Source organism: Notamacropus eugenii, chromosome 7, assembly GCF_028372415.1.
Source record: "Notamacropus eugenii isolate mMacEug1 chromosome 7, mMacEug1.pri_v2, whole genome shotgun sequence".
In the NCBI taxonomy this organism is placed as follows: Eukaryota; Metazoa; Chordata; class Mammalia; order Diprotodontia; family Macropodidae; genus Notamacropus; species Notamacropus eugenii.
This window is the reverse complement of record NC_092878.1, coordinates 150,400,837-150,423,324: the sequence shown is the minus strand read 5'-3', so window position 1 is coordinate 150,423,324 and position 22,488 is coordinate 150,400,837. Positions and strand designations below refer to the sequence as shown.

The window sequence follows — 22,488 nt, the reverse complement described above, 5'->3', positions numbered from 1 at the left end:
CTTCCTCCTCCCCTCTGCTGGCTTCCTTTCTGGCTCCACTCAAATGCTTCTGCCACAGGAAATCCTTTGTGATCTTCTGCTAGTGTCCGATCCCCAAAAAGTACCTGGAATCCTTTTCGCATTTATTTTCTTGTTGCCACTAGATTGTAAACTCTTTGTTGTTTGTGTTTCCCTCTCCCCAGCACCTAGCATCATGCTTTCATGTTTGCTGATGGATATTATTCAAATTCCAAAGATAACCTTGGCAGCTTCTTACAGTGTTCAGGAAATTGACTATCTACTAGCAGAAAATTATAAGTGTTTCTGATTTGGTTTTAAGTATCCCCAAATGGCTCAGTCTAACAAAAGAGCTCATCTCCTTGCAGCTTTCCATTACTGAGCGGTTGAATTAATAATTGATTTTTCTTCCTCACTAGTCTTATTGCAGGCTGGCTCCCTGAAGCAGTGATGGTTCTTTCATCCACAGTCTATATAACGTCTCCCCAGTTTTCTCATGTGCTTTTTATTGTTCAGTTATTTCAGTCATGCCCGACTCTTTGGCACCCCATTTGAAGTTCTCTTGGCAAAGGTACTGGAGTGGTTTGCCATTTCCTTCTCCAGCTTATTTTACAGATGAGGAAACTGAGGCAAACAGGGGTAAGTGACTCACCCAAGGCTACACAGCTAGTGTCTAAGGCCAGATTTGAACTCAGGAAGGTGAGTTATCCTGATTTGTTACCAAGCTGTTTTATCAATTACTGTAGGGGCTAGACCCTAACCGACAAAAGTGACTCCTTGCTTGATCACTGATTGACCTACTTATGTACCTCAGAGTTCCTGTGTACCCAGCATTTGACTTGGTCAGCTACATTTAGGCAAGTAATGAAAAGTTAGCAAACTATCAATTTTTGCAAGCTTCAGTAATCCGCACATGCAAGTTTAGCATCTTTCCCCACCATAACTCTTCTGGTCGATGTGGCAAGTGGAGGGTGGGTTACTTTCCAGATCCCCTACTGATTGATTACCCTTAACATTCCCTCCTACCCAGACCCTCTGAATCTGCCTAGCAACAACAATCAGATATGAAGGAGAAGATCCAGATACCTCATCTCTCGAGTGGACTATGGGACTCACTGTAGGCCCAAACCATGATTGATTAGTGTAACCATGGCAATGAAGGCTGGGGAAACCATAAGCTTACATGCCTTTGAGTAATAAATAGCCTGATTCATAGTCCCTTGGGTGCTTATGTTCCTTCTTGGTACCTCACCCACAATCTCACATTTATTAACAAAGATTATGCAGGAGCATCAATCAAAGGCTATCAAGGGGATTATGAATGATTTAAAAAGGAGTTGGTCCAACTGTGTAGCAAAAGCAAGGGATAACCACTGTGGTTTTTTTCCATTGGTATCCACGGAACATTTCATCTAGAGGACTCAGACCCTCTGTGGGAGGTGAGAGGAGACACAGAGACAAAATTTGCACAGGACATGATGAAAAAGCCTGGACAGGTTGGGCCTGCATCACTGAAGGGGGTACCTGCATTGATGAGATCCCTGATGAGATCACAGTTCCACTGAAGCAGTGCTTTGTGTAGCAATAATAACAAATAACAGTAATAGATGTATTTTTATAATGTTTTAAGCGTTGCAAAACATTTGATCCTCATAACAACCCTGGGAGATAGGTGCTGCTATTATCTTCCATTTCACAGATGAGGAAACTGAGGATAAGTTAAATGACATGTCCAGGTTAAGGAAATGTCTGAAACTGGACTTGAACTCAGGTCTTCCTGTGTCTTGAATCCAGTGTTCACTCTACTGGAGATCAAGTACATGTCACATGCCTATGAGTATTACTATTTCCCAAGTATATATATAGGCAACTCGTGATTAACAAATATACATTTGTTTGAAAGCATTAACTGAATTCATAGTAGTTCTAGGTTATTTTGTATTTTCTCAATGGATGCTAAAATTGCAATTTACTCTCATGTGGGTTGATGATATATTTTTTTAAATTAGAAAAAGACCCTCATATTTAAAAACTCAAAAAAACCACATTATCGAATCATGTTGCTCCTCCTAGCTTAGACTCTCTCCTCCATGAAATTCTCCAAGCATAAGCCCTTGTCTCAGCTAACTAAACCCTATATCCTCCTCAGCCTCTAGCATGAGTGCTTGGCTTTTGTTGAATTTTATCAATTTGCATTTCCATTTTCGTAATTCTGAAGAATGACGTCCTAGTATTTATTAACTTGACTTTTTCCTTATAACAACTAATCAGCAAACATTTTTGGAGTCCCTGCCCTCTGGGAGATTACTGGGGAGACTATCTATCTACCTACCTACCTACCTACCTACCTATCTATCTATCTATCTATCTATCTATCTATCTATCTATCTATCTATAAATCCGTGTATATGTCTATATAACTATATATAAGCATATATGTCTATATACATATATGTATACATGCATGTATATACATGCGTGTATACATACATACATACAAAACACATATAAAGTAATTTCAGATATAGGGCCGGAACTACTAATGGAGGAAATCATGAACAACCTCATTTAGAAAAGAGTGTTTGAGCTGCATTTTGAAGAAAACGAGGCTTTGATTCTAGTAGACGGAGGTGAGAAGGTTGTGCGTTGCAGGTACAAGAGACAGCCTGAGCAAAGGCTTGGAGGTGGGAGATGGAGTTGGAGGAGTGAGGAATAGCTTGGCCAGGCTGTAGAGAGCATGTAGGCAATGTATAATACACCTCAAGAAGGTAGATTTGTCCACATATTGTGATTATGCAAATAAACAAATTCACATTAGCAGTATATTTCTTGAAGTTTAATATTGTGTTTGTGATACTGAAGTATTTGTTTTAATTCAAAGTAACAATTTATATTTTATTTTAAAGAAATTTGGAGAAGGCTTTTAAATACCAAAGAGAGAACTTTGTATTGGATGCTAGAGGCATGATGTGTCTTTATGAAGTTCTTTGGAGATCCTGAACCTGAAGAACCAAATTTCCAGCTGGCATTTTGGCATAAATCAAGGTCATAGAATAGAAGAAATAATAAAGATACAAATGTTTAGGTGCCAGATACTTCCTTCTTCCAAACAGCCGAGAGACCTGCCCTCATTTCAAGGTGTGATCTTGAGGCCTCGACCAATGCATTAATGATATTTAAAAAATCATTCCTATCCCACAATTGAGATGCTGTAACTGATTTAGGTCAGAGAGTGTGTTACCTGATCTCAATTTTATATCTTGTGTTATAGATGAGTGTTGCCATTTTATCTCTGTGGGCAGTTAAAGGAACCCCATGAGTCCTCACCAGGGGAAACAAAATTGCTGGCCATCTGGAAGTAACTGTTTCTTTGTGTATGTTTACAGACCTGAGGGGTCCCATTTCCCACCACTATGGAAAGTATGCGAACTCTGAGTTTGGAATCATTGGAATTTAATCCAGGTTTGCCATTTATTTCAGAGATGGACTTGGGCAAGTCTCTGGACCTGTTTCCTCATCTACAAAATGATCTGGGGATTGGTCTACATGGTTTGGGTTTTATTTTCTTCAATTGTAAAACAATCTAAGAGATTGGATTAGGTGATCTCTAAAGTTCCTTCCAGGGACAGTCCTGTCTCCCTAATTCCCACAGAGGGACCTCCCAATGGCCACAGAGACGTGATCATTGCTGGGCATTGCTTTCATGACATGAGACCAGAGCTTCCAAGATCTACAGTCACTATGACCCAGATGATGGAGATGAAGTGGAAGCAGATCTGTAGTGGTAAGAACTGATAGCTATTAAAAAGTCATTCGATGATGGGATGGAGGAGAAGACAGTTCCCCTTCAGTATGACCCCTAAGTGCAATTCCAGACACTCTGCCCTTTATTTTGATCCCTTTTTTGTAGATTATAGCACCAACCTTCTAATAGTCTCCTTGCCTCAAGCCTCTGGTCCATTCTTCATCGTATTGCCCAAGAGATTTTTCCAGTGAGGTATTTTACAGTTTCATCTATTTTTTAAAAATTCTTTTGATTTTGTTTGACTGATTCTTGATGTCTCATAAAGTCATTAGCTTCCATTTGGCCAATCCTATGTTTTAAAGAGTTGTTTTCTTCAGTTAGTGTTTCTGCCTCCTTTTCCATTTGGCCAATTCTACTTTTTAAAGAGTTGCTTTCTTCATTGTGCTTTTTTCCCCACTTTGTCAACAGAGATTTTTCTTAAGGACAGATCTGACCATATCCTTTCCTTATTTTGTCAGCACCAGTGAATTCCTATTGCTTCTGGGGAAAAAATAAAACAAGCAAACCAATTCTTCTGTTTAGCTTTTAAAGGTCAATATAACCTAAACTGAACATCTTTTCCAGCCTTCTTAGACATTACTCTTTCTTCTGCATTTTGTGATCTACCCAAACCAGACATTTCTCACATTCAACATTCTATCCCCATGCCTTGCCACTGACTGACTCCCATGCCTGGAATGCTCTCACTCTTTACTTCAGCCTTGTAGAATCTGTTTCTTCGTTTAAACTGTAGCACAAGCACTATCTTCCACATGATGCCTTTCATGATCCCTTCCAATTGTTAATTCCCCCAACCCCTTGAATCTAACTATTTTGTACATATTGAGGCAACTAAATGGTGCAATGGATAGAATACCAGACCTGGAGTCAGAAAGACTCATCTTTGTGTGAGTTCAAATCTGGCTTTAGACAGTTACTAGCTGTGTGACCCTGGGCAAGTCATTTAACCCTGTTTTCCTTAGTTTCTTCATTTATAAAATGATCTGGAGAAGTAAATACAAACTATTCCAGTATCTTTTACCAAGAAAAATGGGGTCAAGAAGAGTTGGACACAATTGGAAACGACTGGACAACAACATTTTATATTTATTCACTTTGTATTTATGCCATATATATTTTTTTATATGCACTTGCCTCTCTCATTAGAATGTGAACTCTTTGAGAAGAGGAATTGCTTCATTCTTCATACCTGAATTCCTAGTGCCTGGCACATAACAGGTACTATATCTATCTACCTGTCTATCTGTCTATCTATCTATCTGTCTATCTATCTATCTGTCTATCTATCTATCTATCTATCTATCTATCTATCTATCTATCTATCTATCTACCTATCTATCTATCATCTATGTATCTATCTATTTATCTCAACCTATCTATTGATATTTACCTATCTGTACAATATGTACATATATATGAAAATTTTTATACTTTCTTTTTTCAAACTATTTTTAACATCATTAAAAAATTTTTTGAGTTCTAAATTCTCTTTGTTCCTTCCTCCATCCTTGAGAAGGCAAGAAATTTGATAAAGATTATATATGTGCATTCACGCAAAACATATTTCTACACTGGGCATAGTGTGAAAGAAAACACTACCTACAAGCAAATAAGAAAAATAAAGGAAGTTTTAAAAAAATATGCTTCAATATGTATTCAGACTCCATCAATTCTTTCTCTGGATGGCATTTTTCATCATAAGTCCTTTGGAATTGTCTTGGATTATTTTATTGCTGAGAATAGCTAAGTCATTCATAGTTGATCATCATATAGTATTGAATAAATATTTTTAATGGACTCATTTCCACAAGCTACAGATGTGGAGGTTTCAAAAGATTTTGGTTGATGAAAGAGAACTCCATTTTGAAATTTTTAATTTCTTTTCCTTTCATTTTTGCAATATTCAATAAATGTTGTAGCCACACTAAGCTGAGTACAGTGTCTTGGGAAATTGATGCTTCTTTGATAGAGAGGATTCCAAGGGCAGTGTGGGAGGAGAGACATAGTTTCCCATTCTGAATATTCTTTTGAGCTATATTTCACATCATCTCCTAGTTTAAATGTCTAATCCAACCATCATTTGTTTTTAACTGCTTAGTTCTGAATTTCATGGCTACATAGGGTAGCCTTAGAGAAGGCTATTAGAAGCATGTACTAGGACTTGGTTAAGACCACTCACTATACCAGTGACCATCACCAGGTGGAAGAACCATGTATTATGCTCTCACAGGATGAGAGAATGCCATGGATTCTTATCTCTTAGGCTTAAGAAACACAGCATAACTGATTTGGACTGAGAGTCCCTATAAAATGCCCTAAATGTCACAGGATCTCCTTGAACTTGTTTTACTTACTTATTTTTATTCTTTTATTAATTTTTTTTGCTTGTAATCATTAACTTCCAAATGTTTTACCTCCACCATCCTGTACCCATCTAGTCCTCCCTTATGACAAAGATTTTATTTTTTAAAATTATTTTTAATAATTTTAATTTTATTTAAATAATTTTAATTTAATAATTTTAATAAAATTAATAATAAAATTTAATTTTAATAATCAACATGTAATTTTTTTAAAAATTAAGTTCCAAATTTTTTTCCTCCCTCCTGCCCCACCTTCCTCCTTGAGAAGGTAAGCAATTTTATATTGGTTATATGTGTGAAGTTATATAAAACATATTTCCATATTAACTATGTTATAAAGGAAAACACAATAACAATTAAAAAATAGAGTAAAAAAGGATGCTTCAATCTGCACTGAGAATTCATCGGTTCTCTCTCTGAAAGTGAATAGCATTTTTCATTGTGGGTCCTTAGAAATTGTGTGACAAAGATTTTAAAAGAAAAAGAAAATGAACAGTTCAGGAAATCTGTCAGGAAACATCTGTCAATTGTGTCTGATGGTATATGTGATTCCACATGCATGGCCTTCTAGTTATGCAAAAAATGGAGTAAGATGCATTTTCTCAATTCTTCTTCAAGGCCAGACTTGGTCATTATAATTATACAGCATTCACTTCCTTTCCATATATACATATATATACATGCATATACACACACACACACGTATATATGTGCACATATAATATATATACACACAATGCACATATATGCACATGTATGTGCATTTATAATATATAAGCTCCCACACATATTTGTAAGTGTGTGTGTATATATATGTATGTATATATATATATATATATATACATATGCATGTCATATACACACACAGGCAGTTTTTCTGGCTCTGTTTACTTTATTTTGCATTAGTGCATATAAATTTTCCCATGGTTCTCCAAATTCTTCATATCCATCATTTTGTATAGCATAATAGTATCCTATTACATTAATGCACTGCAATTTATTTTAAAATACATATTAAAATCTTATGTTTTTATGTCTTTTAAATTTGCTAAGGTAGCTTTCCTCACCCCACCCTCTATCTTAGAGAGCCATTCCTTATAACAAAGAATAAAAAAGAGGGGAAAACTAGTTCAACAAAACAAACCATCATATCAAAAAATGTGTTGTGTATGCAGTGTTCCACACCCATAGTTCCACTTCTGTGCAAAAAAAGTACCTTCTCTTATTTATTCTTGGAGCCAAGTTTGATCACTGTAATTTCAGAGCAGTTTTCATCGTTGATTATTTCCATTTACATTGAGTTGTGGTCATTGTCTATATTGTTTTCTTAGCTTTGCTAACTTCACTTTTCATCTCTTCATAGATTCTTCCTAGGAACCTGCTCTGTATAGATCATACTCATAATTTCTTAAAGCATAATAATATTCTATTATATAAATGTATCACAATCTCTTGCTTCTCCTTCGTGCAGGAGTTAAGGTCTCCCTTGGAGAAAGATAAGAAAGAAGAGGCTAGAGTTGTCTATTGTGCCACCTTTGAGCTATGCAACAATACTTCCATGTTATATGTTGGGTGTCTTACTTCATATGCATTTTAAAACATTATTCTGAGAACTCCACCAAATTGTCAAAGGAATCCATCACCCCACAAAAAGATTAAGAACCACTCTTCTGGTGTATTTTCCTATTACAAACATTACCTCTTTCTTTGATCTGGATTGCACACAAATATATTGCATGTGGAGATGTATGTTGGCTCAATCATTCTTAAAAGTAATTTGGAATCCGGCAAATAAGGTGACCAAAAATGACCGTAACTTCTGACGCAGAGATTCCACTGTTAGGTATATACCCCAAAGAGATCAGTGACAAACAGAAAAGTCTCTTTATATACAAATATATTTCTATCCATGCTTTTTGTGGTAGCAAAAAACCTGGAAACAAAGTGGATGCCCATTGACTAGGGGCATGGCTAAACAAAGTGTGGTTCATGAATGGAATGGAATGATCTGCAAGAAAAGATGATTTTTAGGGGAATAAAGAGAAACATTTTCCAAAATTTCCATGAACTGATGCAAAGAGAAATCAACAAAGTCTGGTAACACTATGGCAACAATGTAAATGGAAAGAACTGTAACAACAGAACAATTGAAACAATGTTGAAAGTATAAATAAAAAGCTTAGCCCCAAAGAAGAGGTATGAGAATAACAACATATAGTGCTTCCTGTGTGCTGTTTATTATAAAACGAAATTAAAATTCAGTACTATTTAATTTGACCCTCAAAACAGCCATGGGAGGTAGGTGCTGTTATTTTTTCTCATTTTATAGATGAAGAAACTGAGGCAAACAGAGGTTAAGTGACTTTCCCAAATCACATACCTAATGAGTATCTGAGTAAGACATACCCCTGTACTCCTTTGTAAAGATCGGAGGTGGGAAATCTAACAGGCATGCAACATTGCATACATATCAGATCTTTATTGGGTGTTGATCAGTTTTAGGGTTTTAAAAAATTCTTTGTTATAAGAGGTGGCTCTCTGGGAAGGGGACAGGAGGACATTTAGGTACTGCAAAAACAAAACGTCAATAAATTTCATTTGAAAATATTCTTTATAGATAATAAATAATCTAAACCTCTCTATTTCTCTGAGGAAAGAGTTAGCACCATCTGTTTGCAATCATTTTAATCTAGTGTCTTCATCAGCATCTTCGTGCTCTCCTTTATGGTTTCCTCCAATATGTGGTGTCTGAACCTCTCCCATAACAGAGGATGCCTTTTATTTGGCCCAGACTTGGTTTGCCGCCCTTGCCTCAGGTGTGAAAATTCCTTGTTATGGCTCTGTTCAAAGGGTTTTGATTTCTTTGTCTGTAAAATGAAAGGGTTAGACTGGATGGTGTCTATGATCCCTTCCAGCTTTAACATTATGTGATTCAGTAACTAAATGAGTAAAGACAAAAGGAGAAAGGACTATTCTAATGACCTCTGAATTCTAACCTGCAGATCTGCTCTTTCTCAGAACACCCAGAAACTCTCCTCCCTAAATTATAATGTGCTATAACTTGGTTCCTACTCTAGAGAATAAATAAAAGGGCACATTTCCCCACCTGGACTGTTTTAAATACTCATTCACAAAATATTCTTTACTTAAAAGGGGGAGAAAACTAAACTTCTTCTGCTTGAAAACTGAAATAGTTTTTAATTTTCCTTTTCTTTTCCTTTTTTTGGGGGGAGGAGTTTAATTTTTGACTGGCTTGGCAGTATCTTGAAACCAATTTTTCTTCAATAACAGAGGCTGCCTTTCTAAGAGTTAGCACCATATCTTTGTAAGCATCCTAATCTAAGGGACACTGTCTCCCTGGGGGCAAAAGGTTTTGTATTGGATGCAATCTGCAGTGTGTGCAATTTTTCACATTTCACTTCTTAACAAGGTGGCAAACTATTGTCAGAATGGATTTCTTCTTCTCTCCTAAAGAAAGTTGCCTTAAATGATTAGCTCTGATTGGATAGACCTTGTGATTTTGTTCAGCCTCTGTCTCCTTTAGAGACAATCTCAACCCTGTTAGAAAATTGGTCTCTTCGCTGTCTGAAGCACTCCCCAGATGTCACTTAATTATTTTTTCACCCTCAAAGACGATAGGTCTTATTCCTCAACCTAAGACTGCTGAAAGTATTCTCTAGTGATGTCGAGTACATATCTGCTTCTAGTCTATTTCAATATAAGCTGGGGTTTTGACAGAGAACTGAACGGTTCTCATACAGTCAATTAAGAGACATTTATTAAGAGCCTATTAGGGGGTAGAGCACTGACTGGGCTTAGAATCAGGAAGACTCATGGCCTCAGACGCTACTAGCTCGGTGACCCTGGGCAAGTCACTTAACCCTCCATTTGCCTCCATTTCCTCATCTATAAGATGAGCTGGAGAAGGACATGTCAAACCACCCCAATATCTTTGCTAATAAAATCCTAAAGGGGGTCACAGAGAGTCTGCCAGGGAGAGTGAGACACAACCAAAATGATACAACAAGAACACCAATAACCTTTGGGCTAATGGCAATTTCCCATCTTAATCTCCCTGGTTGAAGGCTCCAACCATCATCAGGAAGCAGGGGTCCTTAGCCTTTTTATATCAGTACAAGGACAGACTGTGGAAGGTCATGTAGGATGAACAGCAAGAAGACCAGTTTGGCTAAACTCTGGGGTGTGGGAAGGGTAATAATGTATAACAAGATTGGAAAAGTACTTTGGGGACTCATTATGAAGGGCTTTAAAATAGAGCTTATAGGAAAAATTGGAACCTTAATTTGTTGGTGGTGGATCTGTGAGCACCATTTTGGAGAGAAATTTGGAATTATGCCCAAATATTAAGTCTATAAATATATATTATATTACATATTATTTCATATATTGTATATGTCATATTACATATATATGATATATATATAATATATATTATGTCTATACCCTTTAACACAGCAATACCACCGTTTGTTCTGCTTTTCAAGAGGAATAGGGAAATGAAAAAGAACCTACATGCTCTAACATATTTATAGCAGCTCTTTTTGTGGTGGTAAAGAAGTGTAAATTGCAAGGATGCATGTCAACTGAGGGATGGCTAAACGAAGTGTGGTATATGTTCATGACGGACTGTTACTCTGCTATAAGAAGTGACGAGCTCAATGATTTTAGAAAAGCATGGAGAGACCTCCAAGAAAAGATGAAGAAGAAAATGAACTGAACCAAGAGAGCATTATGTACAGTAACAGCAGCATTGGTTTAAGAGTGACTTTGAACAACCAAGTCATTCTTACTATTGTAAATATCCAAATGAATCTCAAAGATTCTATGAAGGAAGATGTAATTGGAGTACATAAATGAATATCTCTATGGTCTAGGAAATGAGGAGTGGGTAGATTCAGAAAAACATGGAAAGTGTTTTGGACTTATGAAGGAAGATGCTATCCACTTCAAGAGAAGCAGATCATAGGAGGAAATAAACATAGTCTCATCTTACACACATGTGTATATATGTATGTATATAGATATCTATGTTCATGAGTAGATATACACACAATTAATTGTAGCCTTCTTAGGATGGGGGATGGGAAAATAAAGTAAAAAGTACACAGCAGACAACAAAAGAAAACCAACAAGGAAGCAAAGAAAACCTGGACAGCTTTGAAAACAGGGTGTAGTAATTATAACATAGGTTTTCTTGAAATGAAAATGTATTGTTTTATATTGAATCCTTTCTGATGGTCTGCTGTGTACATGGCAATGTTTTTTTTTTCTTTTCTCATCTTGTATTTAAGTATAAAATAAAAAAAAAATTAGGATCCCCTCCCAAGCTTATCATACCCCTCATTCTTTCTGAGGTCATATAAAAATGATTCTAAAGTTTGAATAATAATAATAATTAACATTTATATTGCTTTAAAATTTCCAGTGTACTTTCTTTACAACAACCTCATGAAGGAGGTAGTACAAGAATTCTCCCCATTTTACAGATGAAGAAACTGATTCCCAGAGGTTGATTTGTCAGTATCAACATCAGGAATTCATCCGTATCTTTCCATTCCATCTCGCTGAGAAAGCAAGATGGTGAAGTTAATAAAGCTCTGATCCTAAAGTTAGTAAGACCTGGGTTCAGATCTGAACACAAACACTTACTCTAGCTATGTCACCCAGAGCAAACCTCCATCTGCCTCAGTTTTCTCATCTGAAAATAGAGGTGATAATAGCACCTACCTCTCAGAGTTGCTATGAGGATCAAAGAAGATAGTAATTGTTACCCTTTGATCCAACGGTACCACTGCTAGATCTACATCCCAAAGAGATCAAAGGAAAAAGACCTATTTGTACAAAAATATTTATCACTTTTTTGTGGTGGCAAAGAATTGGAAGTAGAGGGAATGTCCATCAGTTGGGGAAAGGCTGAACACGTTGTAGTATAAGATTGTGATGGAATGCTATTGTGCTATAAGAAATGATGAGCAGTGTGCTTCCAGTAAAACCTTGAAAAGCTTATATGAATTGATGCAAAGTGAAGTGAACAGAACCAGGAGAACACGGTACACAGTAAAACAGCATTATGTGATGATCGACTGTAAATGACTTAGCTATTCTCAGCAATGCAATGATCCCAGACGATTTCAAAAGACTCATGATGAAAGATTCTCTCCACTTCCAGAGAAAAAACTGAAGGAGCCTGAATGCTGATGAAAGCATACTATTTTTCACTTTCTGTATTTTTGTGTTTTTCCTTTAAGTCTGTGTCTTCTTTCACAACATAACTAATATGGAAATTTTGCATCATTGCACATGTTTAACCTATACCAAATTGTTTTCTGTCTCAGGGAGGGGGGAGGTAAGGAAAGGAGAGGAAATTGTCTTTCCATGTAATTGGGAAAAAATTAAATATTATTTAAAAATAAACAAAAAACAAGTTGATGATTATAAAAGCACCTAGCATAGTGCCTGACACATAGTAAATACTATATTCCCCTCCCCTGCCATTCCACAGCATGATGATACCTTTTATTTTTTAAAATTTTCTGAAGTTTTTTTGTTTGTTTTTATATAGCCTTCATTCCTAAAAATATCCCTTTAATGACCCTAGCAATCTCTTAAAAGAAAAAAATTTAAAAACGGGAAAAAAAAGCAGACTAGCAAAGCCTTATGACATCATCAGCTTAGGCTGATGGTGTATGCAATGTTCCATTTAGGCAAACCCACCCTCCCTCACTTTTGCAAAGAGGTGAATTTTCCCATCTTTTTTATAATTGCAAAGTGTTCAGTTTCCCTTTCTTGGTCTCTCTACTTACATTGTAGTTATTATGCGTATTATTTTCTCACTCTGTGTTTGAGTTATCTAAATCTTCCCATGCTTCTCTGAATCCTTCATGTTCACTGTTTCTTAGGATGCTATAATATTCTGTTAACTGTATGTGTTAGAAATCATTTAGCCATTTCCCAAAGATGGGCACATCCTTTGTTTCTAGTTCTTTGCCACCACAAACAAGTACTGCAATGAGTATGTTGGTGTGTACGAGGCTTTTAATTTTGTCTTTGACCTCCCTGGGATGTGTTCCCATCAACCAGACTGTTCTTTAGGCAAAAGATCTATAATGATGTCCTGGAATAAAGAACCAAACACAAATTGTAGCTTAGAGAACCCAGGTTCAGATATCTGCTTTCAGTTACCTATGGATCTTGGCAGAAGTGCTGGAGCCAGCTTGTACAATCTCTCTAGAGCTGATTGTTAAAATTTCAATGTGAGCATTTACATCTGGGAAATTGACAAACACTTTAAATCAGGTCTTGATTTATTGTTTTGTTGATTGTTTAAATTTAAGAAAGTGATGGAGAAATTATTAACAACTCAGATTAAACTCCAAAGTGTGAGCTGCACACATTCTCTCTGCCCCATCCCACCCCAGAGAAACTGTTGTAAAACATTTACCAGCAGATCCCTGATCCTTGGATATTTTACTTCTCTTTGGGCTTGAGCTTCTTCATCTTTAAAATGAGAGGATATAGACCTAGAAAGTATTGAGAACAAACCCTTCTTTTTACAGATACAAACTGTACTGTACACAGTTACTATGTTCAGTTACAAGAAAATGAGGTCCAAGGGAGGTAATAATTGTTGATGGTAAAGTTTGATCCTGAGGGCAGCTAGGTCGAGCAGTGGATAGAGTGCAGGACCTGGAGTCAGAAGACTCATTTTCCTAAGTTCAAATCTGGTCTTAGACACTACTAGCTGTGTGACCCTGGGTGAGTCACTTAACCTGGTTTGCCTCAGTTTCTTCATCTGCAAAATGAAAAGGAAATTGCAAACCACTCCAGTATCTTTACCAAGAAAACCGTAAATGGGGTCTTGGAGAGTAAGATATGATGGAAATGATTGAACAACAACAAAACTTCTGACCTGGCTCTTTCCAGTTCTTAGCTTATGAAAGTCACATTACACCTATAGCTGCCTTCAAAGACTATTGCCATAGGGACCATAGAGTAATGCAGGGTCAAAAGAGTTGGATTTGGAGTCAGAGGTTCTGCTTTCAAATTCTGGCTCAACCCGCTCAAGACCCCCCTCCTCTCTGGGCATCAGTTTCCTCATCTGTAAAGTAAGGAAGTTGAATTAGGCAAATGCTAGAATCCCTTCTAAGTGTCTAGATGTATAATTCTCTGATGGGTATATCTCATTTAAAGCATGTCACAAGATGCTCAACCAGTCACTGACAGACTTTAGGCTGACAGAGAGAGAGAGAGAGAGAGAGAGAGAGACAGACAGACAGACAGACAGAGAGAGACAGAGACAGAGATAGAGACAGAGACAGAGACAGAGACAGACAGACAGAGAGACAGAGAGACCTGCCCTCCATCTTCTTGAGCCCAAGCCATTCTGTTGTCCCTAATTGCCTTAGGTGTTGAAGGCAACTGAAGGTGTGATGGGAGTTTCATAGGGACACAGGCTAAGCTTGGGCCTTTCCCTTTTAGGGATCTGTGCACAGTGATGAGACCAAACTGCTTTCTCTTTAAGAGCATCACATGTCATCCTGATTGGCCACAGCTATGTAGGTCTTTCTTTTTAGTGTGCACTCCCTGCCTCCCTCTTCTCCATTTCTCCCTCTCCTCCCTACTCTCTCTTTTCTCCCTTCCCACAACTCCCTCCCTCTCCGATCCCCACCTGCCTCCCCCTCCCTTCCCTTCTCCCCCTGCTTCTCAGTTACTGTGCAGATTTCAGCTTGGACCCAGCAGCAGCAGCAGCAGCAGCAGCAGCAGCAGCAGCAGCAGCAGCAGCAGCAGCAGCAGCAGCAGCAGGGATGGGAGATTAGCAACAGATGCTGAGCTCCAAGATTTGTCTTTGTAGGCAACCTCCCTCCCTCCCCATCTAAAGACAATACAAAAGAAAAAGACAAGTCTTGGCATCCCAGAAAGAGAGGAGATGGCCGTTGCTATTTGAACCAGAAAACAAAAACCCAGTCCAGAGACCGGAGGGAGTCAACAGAGCTACTGCTACCTACTACTGGCTAATCTGCCCCCCCAACCATGCTGGGGCCGGGGGCTGCCTGTGGACTGGGTCCAGAGAAGGCTACCTTTCTCAAGAAGAGTGCCGAAAGCCCGATGGAATGGGCAGCCCAGGGAGGAATCCAGGAGGGGGATAGAGGAAAGAGGCCAGACAGACAGGGTATAGTCTGGAGGAATGTCATCCTGATGACCCTGCTTCACTTCGGGGCCCTGTATTCCCTCACCCTCATTCCTAAGGCCCAGCTGCTCACTCTGCTGTGGGGTAAGTTCCAGCTTGTTGGCATCTCTACCTTACGTGTGCTGAAATGTGTACTTGATCTCCCTCTCAAAATAGCATGTAAGTTCATTGAGGATAGGGACTGTTTTTTTTTCTGGTGTGTGTGTGTGTGTGTGTGTGTGTGTGTGTTTTGTCTTTGTAACCCAGTGCCTAGTATAGTACCTGTCTAATAGTAAGCACTAATAACAAGTAATAAATGTTTGCTGCTTAAGATATTGATCTCTTTCCTTTTCTCAGCATAGGGGTTGAGAGACAGCTTCCTAATGTGAAAAATATTTCATTATTTTCCTTTTTGATGTTCAAAGACTCGGGATGACTGACCCTTCATTTGTGCCTCCTCCTCCCCTCCCCCCCAATCCAGTTCAATCAAGAGAAATTTTCCTACATAGTTCTCTGGTGGCACCCTTAATCGCCTTGAATTGCAGTTTGTCTCTTGGGACAAGGCAGTTATTTCATTCCAGGTAATTCTAAATTCTCCTTCTGTTTGACTAACCCTGTTTGCTAGTTTCCTGGCAGACTGCTTTGAGAGTCTCTGGGGTCCCGTGATGTTGCATGTTTTGAAATCAGCGATGAAGGAATTGAGGTGTTCTTGTGGTTCAATGCAGGATTTCTAGGGCTTTTCTGAGAGAGTATTGTCTGTGTCTGTCTTTTCTTGGGGATGGATCCCTCTGCGCCCTGGGTTCCTCGCTTGTTCTCTTGTGTTTGGTGGATAAACATTCCAGGCTCCCCCTGACAGCAAAGATATCCACACTGTGTACTTAATGAGGAGGAGAGCTGTAGTATGTGTATGTTTGCAAGCAATGGAGGGAGGAGGACCTCATTTAGAATAAAACTGAGTCTTGACTCTCAGACGTACATTGGCATCATCTTTCTTCCTCCTGACCTCCTTGCCTGTCTCCCTCTACTATTTCTCACTCCCTCCATTCCTACACCCCTTCCCCCAATTCCTGTCTTCCCACTTGCTATTTGCTTTCAATTCTAGCCCCTGCAGTTTTTTTTTTCTGGTGAAAACCCAACGCCACATAAAGCTCATTCAAAGCCCCAGAATACAATGCATTTATTATGCACATGCTCCCCACTCTTGGACCCAGATGAGGGCAGGTCCCTGGATAGGCACCTGTGGCTGTCTTCCCCACCCACCTCCCAATAATGGAGCTGTGTGCCAGAGGGAGGAGATGCTGAGGCTCCAGAACCCTCTTGGGATTTTTGTTCCTGCCTTATTTCAACCTCTGACCTCCACCTTGGAGTCCCACATCAATCTTAGAAAGCCTATTTTTCTATAACAGCCAAGACAAAAGTAATAGCTAATGATCCCTTCTTCAGCTGGGGAATTAAACTAGGTAACCCAAGCTTGTTTTTTTTTCTTTCCTTTTTCTGATCTATAAAGGAGGGAGGGATCACTCTTCTCTATGAACAACCCTCCCATCTCCTCGCCCCCCCCCCCCAAAAAAAGGAGAAGGAAAGGAGAGGAATTGCTTTTCCTAAATAGTCTCTTAAATGCCTTGAATTATAGCTTAGTAGTGCTTGATTGGCAAATCCTATAGTCTTTTGTGGAATGGGGGTGGAGAGAGAAGAAGGAAATGGCGTTCCTTCCTGCTTCTCAAAGAAGTATTTTTTCTTATTCTCTTTTTTAAAATTAAATTTTATTTTTTATTCCTTTCTCTCTGTGTGTCTTTCTCTATCTCTGTTTCTCTCTGTTTCTCTTTATCTCTTTCTGTGTGTCTCTGTCTCTGTCTCTCCCTCTCTTTCTCTTTCTCTCTTCCCCTCCCCCTCAGTGGAAAACAAGGAGAATGCTGGTAATCTGTAGAGAAGGGCTTGTATTTGATTTGGGGGTGAATGGGAAGGGTAGAGCAGTTGTGTTGCTTTGGGGGATCAGTGGCAGCCAGGACACCTTGCCTTGGGGTTCATAGAAAGCTTCTGTGTTCTTATCTTGACAGTCTCTTCTCTAAGGTTGCTGTAAATGTGTCCTGGTGACCTCTGTCTCTGTTTGTCTCTCCATCTCTTTTTCTCTGCTTGTTTACATTTGTTTCTCTCCCTATTTCTCTTTGTGTGTGTGTGTGTGTGTGTGTGTGTGTGTGTGTGTGTGTCTGTCTGTCTGTCTCTCTTCTCACTTCTAAGTGGCTAGATGTAGAAAATACAGAATGTTCTCAGGGCACTGAAACTCTTGCAGGCTAAAAACATACCAAAGCTCCCTTAGCAGGCTCAGAATATAGTCATTTAGGCAGCTTACTTGTGAGTTGTACATTAGAGCATACCTGCTTCTAGGGCTTTATTCTTTTGGCAACAACACTAGAGAAAAAAGCAGATAGAGGTGAAAGCTTAATCTTATATTTACATAGGTCTTCTCATCCTGTGGACCATGCTATTTAAATTCACATAGCATGTCCCACTGAAAAGCTGTCTTTCATGGCACGTACTTGGGGTCCTAAGTGCGTGAGTCTTGTAGAGATAGCTTGTATTGAGGTGGTAGTGGGAATATTTGTTCTGAAAGACCTATTCTGGAAGACCCCTCATTTCTGCTGAGGAAATGCACCAGGGAATTAATTGCACCTTCCTCTGTGGGGAGTACTATTTTCCATTTGAGGTTTGATTGGTTTAGTGCCCCATTGCTTCACAGAACTCCTAAGTGGCACATGGGGTGTGGCCATAGGATGGCCCAAGGGTCAAAGGATGCCGTACGTGCATCATAATTTCCTGGATCCAGCTGTCCAGAAAGTCTGCTGAGGGTAGACCCTTCTCTGTCCTTGCAGAACCAACAAATTGTAAAATTTCAAAACTGGAAAGACTCTGAAGACATCCAATCTAACCCCATCCACAAATGAATTCCTGCCACCATGCCTCTTACAAGTGGTCTTCCAGTTTTGGCTTGCAATCTCCCAGAGATGGGGAAGGTACAACCAACCCATGGCAGCCTGTTCTACTTTTTTTTGCCTAGCTTTAATTGTTAGGAAGCTTTTTCTTGCCATCAAGCCTAGATCTGTCTCTTTGGGCTCTCCCCTCATTGCTCTTAGCTCCATGGGGCCAAATTCACCAAGCCTGATCCTTCTTCAACAAGACAACTTTTCAAGTATTGGAACACATCTCTTCTACACCTTTTCTTCTCTAGGTTAGTTATGCTCAGTTCCTTCAAATAGGCCTTTAATGGTATGAACTAGAGGCACTCAGCTACTCTGTGACCTTCCTCTGGGCACTCTCCTCCTTATCAATGTCCTCTCTAAAATGTGGTGCCTAGAATTTAAAACCTTAAACCAGGCATAGAATAGACATGGGAACACAGAATCATAGATTTACATCTGAAATGGACCTTAGAAGTCTAATCCTTTCCATTTTACAGATGGGCACACTGAGATCACACAGGTAGTAAATAGGAGAGCTAGGATTTGACTCCATATTATTGACTCCGAATCCAATATTTCATTACTACCAACACTACTTAGGTTACTGCGGAGGGTCATTTCAGATGCCCTTAGAAGAAGCATCACGCTCTTTTGGGGGCCGGGTAAACAATGGCAGCGATATTTCCTTCTTAAAGGGTCATCTCAGCTTCATTACTCTGTCTAACCTGCTTCTCATAATGGCTAAGCTTTCTTTGGTCCTTCTCTCCCCTTCTCTTCTCCCCTTCCCCTCCCTTCTTTCCTATTCTCCGGTTTAAAGGGAAATGCTATTCAAATGAAATAGTAACACTTTCTAAATACCCTTTTAAGGATAATTGTAAATTGCTAGAACTTCTAAATACTCTTTTGGAATGTAGGAGAGATCTGGGCAGCTGGAGAGCGCCAATCCACTACAGACAAGCAATTAGCAGAGAAGCGCTTGTGTGGTGCAGATGTTCCTCAGTTGGATCAAAGCCCATAGTCCAGAGCTGAGAGTTCTTCTGAGCCCTCAGGATATGGCTTTCCTCCCTTGCGTGTCTCAGAGCCAGGTCCCTGGAAGTGCGCGCTCATCCTCTTCCCTAGATATCAAGTGTATTGGTGGGAGAATGTGATCTAGGTTTAGGCATGAATTCTGGCATATTTTGTAATTGATGCCTTTGCTTTGGTACCTTCGAAATGATGACTTGTTTTGCTTTATTTTTAAGTAAATAGCTATTTTTAAGTTCAAGAAGTAGTATTATGAGTAGCTATGTTTGTGTACCCACTGCGCGCAGTGGGTACAGACAAACCAGGCACATCACACTCTACTTTCATTTCCCGTCCTTTCCTTTCCTTCTTCCATAAAAAAAAGTCAAGCCACTAGACATAGTAAGGGATCTTTCCAAGAATGTACTGTCTTCACAAAACCTTAAGTATCTTCTTTTTCTCCACTCCCCCACCCCTCCAGGTACTGACTCCGTAATATCTTTCCCTGGAAACCTAGCAAAACTAAACTATTCCTATGCCAAAATGCCTAAGTAAGGACTAGCCCTCACTCTAAACCTTTCTTTATGAGAAATCCATTAGATATGCACATATGGCAGTAAATTCTTTTGCCTGTAGAGGTTCATCCTGCCAGATAAATCTTATGGATCTGGTAATGTTCAAAGTTCATTAATGGATCCCCACTGCTTACTGAATTAAATCTGAATTGCTATGCCTGCCATTTTAAGACCATACAAAATCTGTTTTCCAACTACCTCTATAAAGCTGGCTGTGCTTACTCTCTGTCAAGAGTGCAAATTAGATCACTTACTGTTCCATGGATGTCTTCCATAGTTTCCTATTTTGGGGTTTTTGTCCCATTCCATATGCATGAAATCTGCCCCCCCCACTCTTACCTCCAACCCCTATGATCCAGTATGTATATCAGTTGAAATCCTACCCATTTGTAAGGAGTTGCGGTATATTTTTCTTAGGTAGGTTATGTGTATTCCCACAAGTTTGTGTAGATGTGGCTTCTCTATCCATCCATCTCTAAGGTAGAGTTTGATTCTTGTCAGGAGGGGAAATAGGATGGTGGGACCAGAGGCTAGCTACTGTGCTCTTCTCAGACAAAGGGTACCAGACTAGGATTATGTCACTATTTCCCCTTAAAAATTTATGGTCAAGGGGAAATAACTTTTAAGTTCGAGCTGGGTTCCTGATTGTAATCCCTTAACAGAGGAGTGCCTCAAGAAACTGTATTTCCAAGGTTTGACCCCTTTCCCACCAAATGCCAGTTCTGCAAAGAACAAACACTTAGGAAATAGCAAACAAAAGCATCTATCCAAGCTGATAACAACACAGAGATCAGAGAAGGTGTGCAAATGCTACTATATGGCATACAAGACAGAGTAAATGAGCTCTCCCATTGGGAGCCAGGTATCTCAGCTCAACCACTCAAGGAAGATCTCACTCAAGGGGAAATTCCCTGAAGTCTCTAGTGTAGCAAATCAGGGATAGGGACATCATTCAGGTGCCAGCCCCTTTACATGTTGGCTTCCTTCCAGAATCCGTCTGTCCCTTCAAAAACCTAAGGAGAGTCTAAAACCACCAGTCTTGTTTATTGAAACTGGAAGCCAGAAGACTCCTAGGCTCTCATCAAACCCACCTTTAATGTTAGTGTGTAGTGTTGAGTCTACCAATGAGAAGAGTCCCATACGAAGAGGATTTGAGGGATGGGTTTTACATCATTCGTGGCTTAGTTCAAATATCACCTTCTCCTTCCTTAGAAGCTTCATAGCCCTCTGTTTGTACCTCTGACACACTCACCTTGTTTTGAGTTATCCAGGGGTGAGCTGCAGGCAGCTCAAACAAGCTCATGGGAGCCAATTACTAAATTCTCAGGGTGAATCAACATTTACACCTCAGAAATCAGCACATATTCCAAATTTGGGCTTGCTATTTTGTTGATTATCTAGACTTAAGAAATGATGGAGAAAATGTTAATAATCTAGATTAAAATTTAAAATGTGTAGCATGTGTATTTTTTCCCAGAGGGTCAGCTGTTAAATATTTATCAGCACAATGTTGGTTATCATTATCTTTGTACAGGTCACCTCCTTTAATGGAAGGCAAGTGCCTGACTTAATTATTTCTGTACATTCCTTGTCATGGTGCATTTCACACAGTATACTTAATAATGGGTATTGATTGAAAAAATGTGGCTTCATTGTTCTTCCTACTTAACAGTGACTAGTTTGGGTAATGGAAGGTTCTCACCTTAGTCTCAGAAAGGTTCAAACAATTATTTGACAAGAGCGTATTACATGGCAATATTGTGCTTGGAACCAGAGGATGCAGACAAAAAGAACCAAGGAGTTTACATTTTATCAGGGGAAACAATAAGTGTACAGATGAGTCTATATACACAAAATAAATAGAATACACAAAATATCCATGGTGGCTTAGCTGAATGTGAGATCCAGGATTCAAAATTCTTATCCACTTTTCCTTCCTCTTGTTCCTCTCGAAAGATTCAATTGATCCTGAGCATTTTTTTGAGTATCATCAGGCTCTGGAGACCTAAATTCTCTTTATTTCATCTTTTATGTTCTCAATTTTGATCCCTCCCCCCAAAAGATGAACCACTTTAAGACTGAAATGAACTTTCCTCTTAAAGTCTTCCTGTTTTGTGCCCATTATTACATACCTCTATGAAATAGAATCTCTCCTCCATTTCCCCTTTTTACTCCCTTCCCCTTTCATCTTCTATGCATCCAATTTTATAATAGGAGCAATTCTTATCTTGGTTTTCTCACTGAGCAAAGCAGATAAAAAATGTGATTGGTCAAAGTCTATGCTCTCTTTCAGAGATGACCAATCACTTCTCCTTTCACCCCTTCCCCTTTTTTCCCACTCTGGTGTATCAGAGCATCTCACTCCACTTGCACATGGGCCCCCTCAGACAAGCTATTCCAGGTTCTATGTATTCTATGGATCTCCTTCCAGTCATAGCTTATGAGCCCCCACCAAAGTACTACCTTTTACTAATCAGCCATAGCCTATAATGAAAAGACATTTGATAATATAGGATAATAAGAAAAATAGTACTTGTTTATTTCCCCCCATAAACCTGGGACACAATCATTCCAAAATACACACACCAGCAGTGAGAAGACT

The 22,488-nt window shown here is 39.1% G+C and overlaps 1 protein-coding gene across 1 annotated transcript in view; it reads left to right on the top strand.

Moving 5' to 3' along the window:
- Positions 1-14,727: 14,727 nt before the first annotated feature.
- SCD5 (stearoyl-CoA desaturase 5) overlaps positions 14,728-22,488 on the top strand; it is a 69,629-nt gene continuing 61,868 nt past the window's right edge. The window contains exon 1 of the mRNA XM_072623966.1: positions 14,728-15,457. Within this exon, the coding sequence (XP_072480067.1) occupies positions 15,217-15,457 (241 nt within the window). The 5' untranslated portion in view covers positions 14,728-15,216. The remainder of the gene's footprint in view (positions 15,458-22,488) is intronic.